At 40.5% G+C, this 12450-nt stretch overlaps 1 protein-coding gene across 1 annotated transcript; it reads right to left on the bottom strand.

Annotated features, from left to right (window-relative positions):
• Nucleotides 1-110: 110 nt before the first annotated feature.
• LOC135463331 (acid-sensing ion channel 3-like) lies at nucleotides 111-10150 on the bottom strand. Its single transcript, XM_064740592.1, has 8 exons — nucleotides 10005-10150; nucleotides 7135-7693; nucleotides 5165-5266; nucleotides 4189-4378; nucleotides 2806-2880; nucleotides 2098-2194; nucleotides 1647-1738; nucleotides 111-256 (listed from the first exon to the last, which is right to left on the bottom strand). Exons 1-8 carry the CDS (start codon nucleotides 10148-10150, stop codon nucleotides 111-113), a joined length of 1407 nt encoding a protein of 468 aa, XP_064596662.1.
• Nucleotides 10151-12450: the final 2300 nt, after the last annotated feature.

Here is a 12450-nt window from a genome sequence, read left to right on the forward strand (position 1 = left end):
CGCAAAGTCTCTGCCCTGTTAAACCTCGTGGTTTGTCCAAGTCCGTCCGGCAAGTCTCTACCTGTTAACTTGTACATGTCGGTTGGTTGTCGTTCGCAAGTTTACAGTTGCTACGTGTTCACGTCCGCCCGGCTGGTTGTCTTTCGCGAGTCTCTCCGCATCCAGCCATACATACATCTGATTGTCAGCTCCAGGATCTCTATCACTGTGATGATGGAAGCACCAAGGAACAGTCCCATCTGACCGCCAATAGACGCTGGGAAGACAAGAAGACAAGAAACATACTGTTTTCTGTTGTCAATGGCGTAACTGACAAATATTTTGTTTATTTATTTCATTAGTGTTTAGCTGACAAATAACATATATGTATTCATCGCCACAAGATATTTGGTTGTTATTGGCGTAAATCATTTGATTCCCTCGTTTAGAATTTAATGTCGCTTTCAACATAATTTCTGCTTGTAGCAGGAATTTTCTTATACCGACATATCGGCAATGCTGCCTTACTGGAAAGCTTAGCAGAAGACACCAGACATGACACCCTAGACGGTCAAGCTGCGCCAAGTCATGCATGTTGCTTGCTGTAGATAAAAAGTCGACACTCTGGAACCAGAGTGATTATGATTTTTGTAAGCCGAGCTTAATCAACGTGATATTGCCGTTCTGCAGTATCAAGCAAGAATTGGCGACTGTGTCCAAACGTGTAAAACATACAACGAATAATGGCATCAGCTCATGCTGGCTTCCTCTTCCAGCAACCTGCGGACTGTCGTCGGTTTCCCCCGAGCTTAACCCGGTTTCCTCCTCCTAAAATGCTGATCTCCGACGTATAAGTAAAATATTCTGGACTAAAGTATAAAACACCAATCCAATAAATGAATAAATACATTCGCGAAACATGGTCGTGAGTAGCACTGTCTAGTAAGATACTCTAACCATATATTTATTTGTCTTATTTTTGTTTAAAGCCACACTTTAATGTGCACATAGCTAATGAATCATTAAGAACCCAAAGCACACTTAAACTTATTATACGATTACAGTTAGACCGGGGTAAACCACTGACCTATGGCAAGTTACTGAAGAACTTTTATACTTGCCACGTATGTGTACGCCATATGGACGAAAGACTACTAGTCTTCAATCAACGGTGTTAGACTGAACTAATGGCGTCACCGGAATTGAACCCTAGTACATCCTTATGATTGAAACACGCGCGTCTTAACGCGCGGACTAATGTGGTCTTACGTGAAGGTCGGTGGAAATAAATTGTCTCTTAAGACGTAGTACATATATATGTGTGTGTATAAATTGTCTCATAAAACGTATTACATATATATGTGTATAAATTGCCTCATAAAACTTAATACATATATACGTGTATTGGGTTGAAACTCGCAGCCTGCCATAAAAGTCTTGCCTTGCGTGGGCAGGGCATAACCTGGACCAGCCTAACTGTCACACGAGCCAATCAGAATTGATTTTGTATCTATTTAGGGCTAGTTGTTTACCCCGAGCACTCCGGTTTGTTCCATCCATAAAGTTAATCTCAGTCGGGTAAGGGTGAAAGTATTGAATAAGACGTTAAAAAAACAAAATGAAAATAAATAATAAATAAGTAATATACATAATAAAACAGACAGTACCAAACACGTCGCCGGTGGTGTAGTCGGGCACTTGTTCTGTGGACACGATCTTCAGGCGCTCAAAGTGGATATGGACAAGGACGTTATTCCTCCTAGAAAATTAGATGCCTTTTACATGTGTATTGGGATTTACACGTTTCATGTCCATATCTCTTATGTTTCCCATGGGACTAAATGACAGAGTTGTGTTTTAAGGGGGAATATAAAAAATAAAGTATTTTGTTACCTCTCCTTATCTGTTACGTTTTCCAAGGAACTAGTCGGGTTGAAACACAGTTGTTGGATTTTGATACCTATCCCTGTTTCTTACGTTACGTTTTGAAACAACTGGACTTTGTTACTCGTCGTTATCTGTTAGTTTTCCCATGCCACAAGAAAACAGAGGCGCGTGGAACACAACGGCAAAAGAACCGAAAGTATTTGACAGAGTTGCTGTACTTTAAATTGTTACCTGTCCTTATCCATTTCGTTTCCTATGGGGCGAGAAGAAAGGGTTGTGTCGTACACTAGGTCTTCACACGGTAATGGACAGTCGCATACGGCAACCGCTAAAATGGCAGACCAAGACAGAATCAACTTTCATCAGGCCTTGGCAATATAGATGTTGTCGTACCTTTTTTATAGGGGGTGTTGTCTTACAATTAAGGCCAGCTACCTATAAGAAACTTCGTATAGCTTTTATGTTTTCGTAACTTATGTCGTACATCATCCCCCCTAATAGTGTTAAAAATACATTGCGTACCGGAACAGGTTCTTTCTGATCAACAATTTACGATTAACTAGAATGATGATACTGATATAATCTTTGTGAACCCAGATTTTTCCAAACAACACGAACTAGGGCATACATTAGTTCGTGGGAAAAAACATACATACATGTATAAAAAAAATCCCACATGGCATATGAGATATAGATATGAAAGTGGATTGATCTGCGGTATGAAACAAGTAAGTATTCAGTATGTAGTGTTTTATAAATTCACATTTTATATTTTTAGCGAATCACTCCTCTTTATGGTCTTTAAACTATATAGATAAGTGATACATGTACTTTCTGACAACAAGTTATCAGAGACTCGATCTGTTCAGAATGTCGTGCAAAATGTGAATGTTACTAACGAATGAGGGCGAATTGCTAGCGAGTATCTAACCAGCTTACAGAGACTGTTGTTAAGGAATCGCTCTACCATCTTAATCTGACAATCGATCAGCCGTATCGGATCGCACATCTTCTCTGTGGAGTAAGAATAAAAAGATGGTGAAAGATAGTTCAAAGCTAATGTACTTAAATCAGAATGTGGGGGTTACAAGAAGCTATCAATCTTATCTTTTTCCTACAGGGAAGGGTTCACAAATCTGACGCTCGTATGTCGTTTGGGCGGTGTAAAAAGTTCGTTTGTATCTGTGCGTCGCGCATGGCAAAGTTCGTCAGTAGCTCATTGGTTTACGTCGGGTTTTCTCCTCTTTAACAATGATCTCCATCGTATTAATGAATGCCTGAGTATATATGACGTTAAATAGCAATCAAATCAAATCTGAATTCTACTCTAATACGTTTACATGATTTATTTCATTACAATTGTGGCTAAATAAACAACTGTGTCCTGCACAGACTTATTTCTTCAAGTGTAGATCATCTTAATGGTTTGCTTAACTGGCTTTCACCCGCATGGCCCATATTTAAACAAAAAGCATGTTTGCAAATACTGGCAGCATAGGCCACACACGACATGTGTCTGTATATCGGGTGGGCATAAAAAATGGGCCGTACTTTGAACCAAAATCTCTGAAACCCTCTTACGTCACCTTATAAAAATTTACACACTCAAAAGCCATTATGTCCTAAGTATACAGACCAAATTTCAATTCCATCCTTTAAGATTTCTGTTCATGGGACCAAAATCAAAATAGAGTCAAAAACGCATGTTCCGGACATTTCAAAATGATGTTCTACTTTGTTTTACTTGAATATGTGATCAATTCCTTGTCCGCCGCAGAGAAAACCATCTTGATTCAGCTAAACTTGTGCCCATCTGGCAGAAGGGTTTCTCTGACACTAGAGCCAGACAATTTTTCCAGACGACACTTGATTATATAGCTCATTTAGACAACACACTGTGGTCTGAAGTGTGTTTATTGATTTATTTTGATTGATATTTTACGCTGTACTGAATAATATTTGACTTATATGACAATGGCCAGCATTATTGTGGGAAGAGGGGAAGAGCCCTTATAAAACCCACAACCATCCACAGGTTTCTGGAAGATCTTCCCACTCTGGCCAGAGAGGAAGCCAGCAAGAGCTGGACTTGAGCTCAAAGCGACGGCATTGGTGAGAGCCTCTAACATGGGTCATGGAGGCCCGTGGTCTACAGGGGTGAAGCAGTAAGTTTAAACGCGATAAATTATGTCATATTTATAGTACAACGTGAGTGGGTGAGATGTCATGTGGAGAATTCAGCTATTAGCTATTTTGGGTGCCATACAATACAATTTCAATTTCTTAAGTGAACAAACAGAGCCGTCTTAATGGCATGGTTACCTTCAGTATGCTTATTGACATAATCCACTTGACACCCGCAAAAGTCTCTGGCTCCCTTAATCACACACGCGTCCTGGCAGGCTCGAAGAGTGTACCTTCCCGTGGGAACCAGAGGGTGCCGAAAGTCACCCGTCGTCACCTGGCACTTCCGGTCCCCGAATGCTCGGTAAGGCGAAGGCTGAAACTTGTTCTGTAGAAAACAAGAACGTATATGACGTAAACCCTTGTTTATTCATTTCTTTTAAATCTCGCTTAACGCATTGTTCGTACTAAAATTTAAGCGCTCTTTTTCAAACTCTAGGTGGTGCTCTCACTGGCTCACTGGCCCCAATGCCCCTTGTTCGAACCCAGCTCTCGTTGTTTTCGGAGTTTGTAGATGACTCAGGGCACTCCAGTTACCTCTACCCATAAACCGTCATATAAATGAAACAATTCTCCAGTACGGCGATAAAAAGACAACTATGCAATCAAGTCAGTAAAATCAAAGTACTTTTGTGATGACTCTCAATCGCTCAGGGTCTATTACAAGATTCTCCTCGCACGCAGAATTTCGGAGTTCAGTCTTGATGTCCGCAATAGTACTGGCGCTCAAAAAAATCAGGTTAGCCAAACTCTTGGTCAGCCCAGAGGGTAATATGCTGTGATTTGTTGAAGTTTTATTCATGGCATCTTCTAAGTGGCGCCCCGGTAAGAAGACATTGTATACGGTTGTGATACGGTTAAAAATAAGCAGAGAGCAACGTTCAAATCCACGCAGAGAAAGATGAACATGTGTAAAAAAAACGATGGATGGTTTATTTTCCAATAACTCCGTGAATACAGTGTCTCGTAATTTTACTGACCTCAGAACACTGCACTATCGTCATTGTCTGTTCCGTATATTAAGCAATCTCAAAACGATTTCTTCTCTGTATGCTTCAGTTAACAGAAGTAACTGATTATAAATATAGATGCATTATTGTTTTACCATACATACCTTGAACACTTTAACGCCAATGTAATTTTCACTGGAGGGAGATAACTGTAGGAACTCGGAATTCACGGCCCGTATTTTCTTGTCAGGCTCGTGAAGAAGCAGCTGTCAGTCAAATTAATGGACAGCCATAAATTATCCATACATCTGTCATGTTATTTCACCAGACGGTTTCATATAATGATATAACATCTTCGGAATACGCCGGTTTAATGGCCAAATTAATACGAAAGCGTGCACTGGCAAAGGGATGGCGTGCATTGACGACAGGAAGGTGTACAGTGGCAGTAGGACGGCGTGCGCAGAAAACTGGTAGGCGTGCTGTGACCATAGGAAGGTGTACATTGACAATAGAAAGGCGTGCAGTGATGGGCAGGCGTGCACAGACAAAAGGAAGGTGTGCAGTGAAAACTGGTAATCGTGCTGTGTCAACAGGAAGGCGTGCATGAACAAGAGATAAAGGTACACCGACAACTGGAAGGCATGCAAATGAAAGGAAACAGAGGTTTATGAAAACAGTCAAAACAAAAAGAAATAATTTAAAGTTCGAAAACAACATTAAACATAAATTGTACATAAAATCCTGAAAAATAAAACAGGCCTTCCACAAAAATAGAAGGTAGCTGACCGGTAGACTTTACAGCGAACATGATATTTACGTGGAAGTCCTGTTGGTCGAATGGTCTAGATGGTTGTCATGTATTGCTGGCGATTTGGTGCCAGACCCTGAGGTCGCTGGTTCGAAACGCGCAGTGGTCTCAGCCAAATTTCAGCACTAATATCTGTGCTATATTCAGAAAGTGTATTCCCTGTTAACGATAAATACTGTTACTTAATCCACTTTCTAAAATGATATCTGTACCTATCTGATATATTCACCTAAGAGAGTGACGTCAGTTGTGATCATCAGAGGGGTAATGTATGTTCGCTGTAAAGTCTGCTGTCAACTACCTTCTGTTTTTGTGGAAGGCCTGTTGGTCTAGAGGGTTGACATGTATTGCTGGCGATTTGGTGCCTGATTCTGAGGTAGCTGGTTCGAAACCCGCTGTGATCTCAGCCAAATTTCAGCACTAGAATCTGTGCTATGTTCAGAAAGTGTAATCCCTATTAACGATAATACTGAAATTTCATGTTCAATTTAAACCAGAGAGATCGACATATTCTGTTACCCATGGCCCAAAAAAGAGATCTCACGGTTGGCCTCCTCTTACGCCAAGCTTCCAGTTCTATTGTCTTCTCCCAGGAGATTGTATGCATGAGAAAATAATCCAGACTGAATAAATGTATACCCAGGGACAGTTTCCGTACGGCTTGTCAGGAGAATTATCAAACTCACTATGGATTTAGACACACTTATCTCGTGCCTTACTACAGGCAATCCATTAATCCAATATAAACAGCAAGGCTGGGTCGTGTTTATATATGACTTTGTTTATGCATAACTGTTTTTATTCGTAAATAATAGATCAACTATAGATATGCCTAGGGATTTTACGTCATGTGGAGTTTCCTTTCCGTTGAACAACTTTGAATTACCTCAAATCTAGACATATCGCGTGTAGAGGATGACTTTACCCTCTTGTCGGTAGGTTCATGTAACATCTACTTCCGCCATTGGAAGTTTTTATTTAATTATTCATTCATTTATTTGATACTTCTTTAACAGCATACTTTAGAATTTATCACTTCTAAGTAAAATGGCGGCCAATTTTATGGGAGAAATCACTGGTATAATTATGGTTAAATTAATAATAAATGCCCAATAACGCGCCACTGACAATTATAGCCGCCCCCGCCCCCTCCCCCTCCCATCCCAAACACTTCTAACCAGCACCATATCAGATATCGCTATGACAATACTGGTTCAAGGCCAAGTTATACAGTCGAAGTATTTCAGTTCAACATTTAAAACATTCAAGAAAACGTCCAATAATAAATAAAACTAACCTATGAATAGCAATTTTATGGCTCACCTTAACACCGCGATCCTCTTTTTCCATCCTCAGAACAAGTCGAAGGCCGGCTTCCAGACCGGGGGTCATTGATATTAACCTTTCTGATTTATTGGCTGTCTCAGGGTCATCCGCATCACGTGACCATGACCTGTCGTCTGGTAAAATACTATTTACACTCTCGCACAGGAATTTTCTCGCGAGGCTTGTCTTGACGAGTTGTAAGCAGTTAACGTGCGCAAACACACAAAACCGCAGAAATTTGTCCTCAAGAAGAAACCTCTTTTGATAGATTTCACCGGTGTCGATTCTGGCGTAGTCCTCATCAGAAAGTGACGTGAAGAAAGTTCGGTTTCTTATATCGAGGTTCATCAAGACGTCATTCTCGAAGGGGTCGAGGTCAGGATGAGTAGTTGTGGAAAGTGGTTTACAGATGGTGACCCCCGGGAAGGCTAGCTTGTCCTCGTAGCTTGTGACGACATTAGTTAGGACGGGTAGGTTTTTAACATGGATTATTTGACCAGTGATAACAGCCAAGAAGGCAGCCAGCTGAGCAAAAATAACCGCTGTCCAGAGTATTCTGGAGGGAGGAGATGAAAAAAAGATCCAAGTTAGCACTTCATATATAGTCTCTCAAGTTAAATCAAACTACATTGTTCTGATACCGGTATATCACTAACAAAAGAAGTGAAAATATACAGAAAACAAAAAACATATCACAGGATATGATATTGATTGTAAACAAAGTAGAACGTAGAAACCTCTGCTGTTCGATTACAAATATCGAACTGATATAATGGCGGTTAATTAAACCATCGACCATAGGCAAGTCTCTAACGGCCTTTCACACGTGTGGCGTACATGTTTGAACGCCATATTAGTGTAATGCAAGTACAACTGTAGTTTTTGAAAGTGTTTATTATTGTCACCAAGAACCTGTACGCTTGCTGAGAGCGGAGGAAACTACAAATTCCCCGTCTAAAGAAGGTATTGACCCGACATCTCCTATGCTTTTTGTTTAGAAGTCGCCTGGGGCCTACGTGGCTCACTTAGTTAGCGCGCTAGCGCAGCGTGATGAGCCAGGAGTCTCTCACCAATGCGGTCGTTGTGAGTTCAAGTCCAGCTCATGCTGGCTTCTTCTCCGGCCGTACGTGGGAAGGTCTCACAGCAACCTGCGATTGGTCGTGGGTTTTCCCGGGACTCTGCCCGGTTTCCTCCCACTATAATGCTGGCCGCCGTCGTATAAGTGAAATATTCTTGAGTACGGTGTAAAACACCAATCAAATAAATAAAAAAATAAATAAATAGCAGTCGCCTACTTTGTACTCACTGTACTCACTGATCTACAACACGCCCCCCTCCCTCTCCACCCCCCTCGGCACTATATATACTGGTTATCTGCTATATCTGTTATACGTTACGAGCAATGCTAATGTTTAGATCTGAGATCTATCTCATTCTTCCCATCTTAGCTTTCAGAAATAATGTTAATATGGAAGCTAAGCTAAGAAGATGGCCAAGCGATCTTACAGATAGCTACCATTAGATCTTTACTCCAGGCAGAGTGCGTTTTACAGAGATCTTATGTCGTGGTATGAGTTTACGCATGCGCGCGAGAGGCGCGAAACTGATCCAATAAAGAGTGCCAGGATGAATAGACTTTTAAGTAGTCCATGAAAAACATTCAAAGAGAATTTGTCAATTTTTGTATGTTTAAGTCAATGTTAACATGTCACAGGCGTTTTGTGGACATAACAGAAATGGTGAGATGTGCATAATTTATAAACAATTAAATTATATAAAAAGTTATAAACAAATGTGTAAAATTGTCCGTCAGTAAATTGCCTAATGTCTGTGTTTTTCTCTGTTTCTTTCACCCATAAAAAAAACTCATTTTAGCAAGGACGCGAAGTGCGCAGTTGTACTAGCATCAGCAAATACCACGTTTTTTAGCAAATGTAATCATTTAAAGATTCATCATTTTTCACAACTTTATACGACTTTGGAACTGCATTTTATGTTCATAAACGTAATCGTAGTTGTGTTCACAATAGTTATTATCATCAAAATACGTATCAAATCAAAATACCTATCAAAATGACCTTTCATATTCGGAATTCCGGAAACAGTATTTTGTACATACTATTGTATACTGTGAACCAATGGCGGCCAGAAATGAGAGTGTATGAGTGAGTGGGTGAGTGAGTGTTTGGGATTGGGGATGTACATAACAATTTTTCAGTCGTATGACGACGAAGGAGTCCTTAGAGCAGCCTGTGTTTTGCCCGAGCTTGGTTTCCTCCCACCATAAAATGTTGGCCACCGCCGTATAAGTGAAATATTATTCAGTACGACTTAAATCACACAACATAAATAAATTAAAATGGTATGCAATATTCGTTTTTTTGTGAAATATGCTGGTTTCGTGTTTAATATTTCAAGTGTGTTAACGTGTAAACATGAAGGCACCAGCATATGCGGAGATATTCATTCAATGTCAAATTTTGACAAAACTGAATTATGCTTTTTAGATTGAAGCTGCATGTTTATATCGAAAACTTCAAACGTTTTTGTTTCAGATGTCACCAAAGAATAAATATATAAATTTTAAAAAATATAGAGAAAATAAAATTGTATAATATAAATGTATGATCTGAACGCCACATGTCTACCAGTAAACCCCACAACCACCCCACCCCTACCCCCACCCCCTGCGCTGTCCTCCACATACATGAATACACTGAGTGTTCAAACGGGAGATACATGAGTAATATACGCCTTTATAACAAAAAACGCACTACAGTTATACACATGGCGAGCTTGTAATTGTGACGTCAAGCGTTTATTTTAAGTTTTTTTCTTAAAAAAAGAGGTGGGATTTGTCAACTTACCTTCTAGGCGTAGATACAGAAGTTTGCAGAACGAATTTGACGCCATGTAGGGATGTGTCTTGGGAAAACTCCGCCACCATGCCTAACATCCCATGTCGAGGTTTGTCACCGGTCCGGTCCGTATCATGGTTCTTCTCTGATGCCATAGCAAAAGCAAAGTAGTTCCAACAAATTTTTTTTTTCGCCGTTTCTAGCTGTTGTCTAAACACTACTAATGGAAAGGGGGAGAGGGAGGTGGGGGGCTCAACCAGTCACGAAAATAGCAGCTGTAAAAATAACAACTCCGGTATTCAGTAACTCCAACATCGAGAGCAATTACACACACCAACAATCAACGTGGCGAAATCAACCCAAGAATGATTAATTGGATGTGTACCCCTGTTTTACGGAGGGCTCCCGACTTGATTGCAATTCTATTTAATTACAATGTGGCAAGATGACAGCAAACTACAGAGATGAGGTGCGATACGTCACCTGACTAGAGGTCAACGACAAAGCCTCTGCAGAAGAGCAACCATCTGTGCGCACTGTGAAAACCAACGCTAGATATGGACCCACACAACTGGAGGTAGCTCAGCATTTGCATGTCAGGAACAGACACGATTCGTTCCAGTAGGCCTACTAGAGAGAGTGAATTTATACAGGCTACAGCCAAGCTATTGTACGAAGCCAGGGGATTGGCTCAGGAGCAGTGCTTGAGTAAAGGGTTAACGTACTATTTTCCTTATTTTTATCTATATATGCAACCATGGAGACTACTTTTTTTCTGCCCTTTTAACAAGAGATAGGTAATTAAGATAGGTAAGTCAGATTTAGCGATATGTGGAGAGGAGTAATCATGACGTTTTCACGTCACAGGAGTGTTATTCAGCACTGTGTTGGTGAATGGTTTGGTAAAAACACATACATAACAGACAAAACTGTTGATTGCCTGGTGTTTTGTCTTTTGCGTTGTTTTACGGGTCCTCGGCTGCAGCGAATTTAATGAGTCAGCGCCTGTATTTTATTAATATGATTTATTTGATGAATTATTGAATATTATGAAATATGGTGTTTAACGCCGTACTGGGGAATATTTCACTTGTACGACGGCGGCCAGCATTATGATGGGAGAAAACCAGACACAGGCCGGGGGAAACCCACGACCAACCGCAGGTGGCTGACAGACCTTTCCACCTTTCCACCTGCCTGTATTAATCAGCCTCGAAGCTGGAGACCCGGGATCAAACCCTTGTCTGGTCATACCAAAGACTTTAAAAATGGTACACTCGTTGCTAGATCGCTTGGCTCTCAACAGTGAGAGGTTTGTGGAGTATATAAACATTATGATAACATGTAACATGTAACATAATATCGCATGTAAGGTGACTGGGGCGTCATGTCTGGTGTCTTTGGCGTGATACTTCAGTGGCGGCAGCACTTTGGTGGCATAGACTTGTCCTGCCACAACAACACCCATTATGTTCACATACACTCCCCGTCGTCATATAACTGAACGTTTGTTAAGTACGACGTGAAATCTCAAGCAAACATACATATATTCAAAATAGATACATCGTGATGATTGTGTTACATTTTTATGTTACCCTGTGTAAATATATATTCTTTATGGCCCACGTTAGGCCAGAAACAAACTGTACAAATTTGAACAGTTTATAATTTTCTCAAAAACGACATGGCTTATTCATTGGAACATTATGACGACACTGTGGCACTGGTTAATTCATTTACCAATGAAAAATAAAAAAATACTTTTTTACGTTTAAAAAAAGTTTCAACTGATGTCAAATATAAGACCAGTCGAATTGTCCCAGTTTTTAATATTTAACAGAATATGTACACACACCTAACGACTCCTCGTCGTCATATGACTGAAGAATTGTTTAGTTCGAGGTGAAACTCCAAGCGTACATGCGTATAATATTTCTGGCGACAATTCAAATGAGATGTTTTCTAATTTTTCAGTCTGAATTGATAACGCCATAATACATGTAAATGACAGCCGACGGACAAGACTAATGGACCTATCACCTGATAATAACTAGAACCTCACTACATTGCCCTCCTAAACTTGTCAGTTAATGTTACAACTGAGACAAACCGGTGACCTTTGCATTCCATGAACGTATAAGGTTAACGCACGGTCTGGGAATGCGAATTTGCCTGTAGCGGTCTGAGGGTGTGTCACTCGTCCATTTCATCAAGTCACGTGATAAGATCGAGCGTGGTCTGCAGAATGCTCTTCGGAGCGGACGTCATTTATCAGAGTGCATTCATTGTGTGTATTTATACATGAAACATAGAACTGTGACAGAAGGTCAAGTGCGAGACGATATATACTGTATATAGATACACTGCAGTCGCGACCATGTTGGATCTCTATCAACAGAATTCCAAGTTCGGGTGCAAGTTCGAGCAGAGACCATTGGCACCTCTGTCAGAGCTC

The sequence above is a fragment of the Liolophura sinensis genome, chromosome 3 (genome assembly GCF_032854445.1).
Source record: "Liolophura sinensis isolate JHLJ2023 chromosome 3, CUHK_Ljap_v2, whole genome shotgun sequence".
Lineage (NCBI taxonomy): Eukaryota > Metazoa > Mollusca > Polyplacophora > Chitonida > Chitonidae > Liolophura > Liolophura sinensis.

Bases quoted from the DNA above. Each gene is read 5' to 3' on its own strand.
- LOC135463331 (XM_064740592.1), bottom strand. From the start codon at position 10,150: ATGGCATCAGAGAAGAACCATGATACGGACCGGACCGGTGACAAACCT. The intron at 5,267-7,134 runs GTGAGCCATAAA...TTTGACTGACAG, and splicing joins AAGAGGATCGCGGTGTTAAG to CTGCTTCTTCACGAGCCTGA. The intron at 257-1,646 runs GTACTGTCTGTT...TTGTCTTCCCAG, and splicing joins CACCACCGGCGACGTGTTTG to CGTCTATTGGCGGTCAGATG.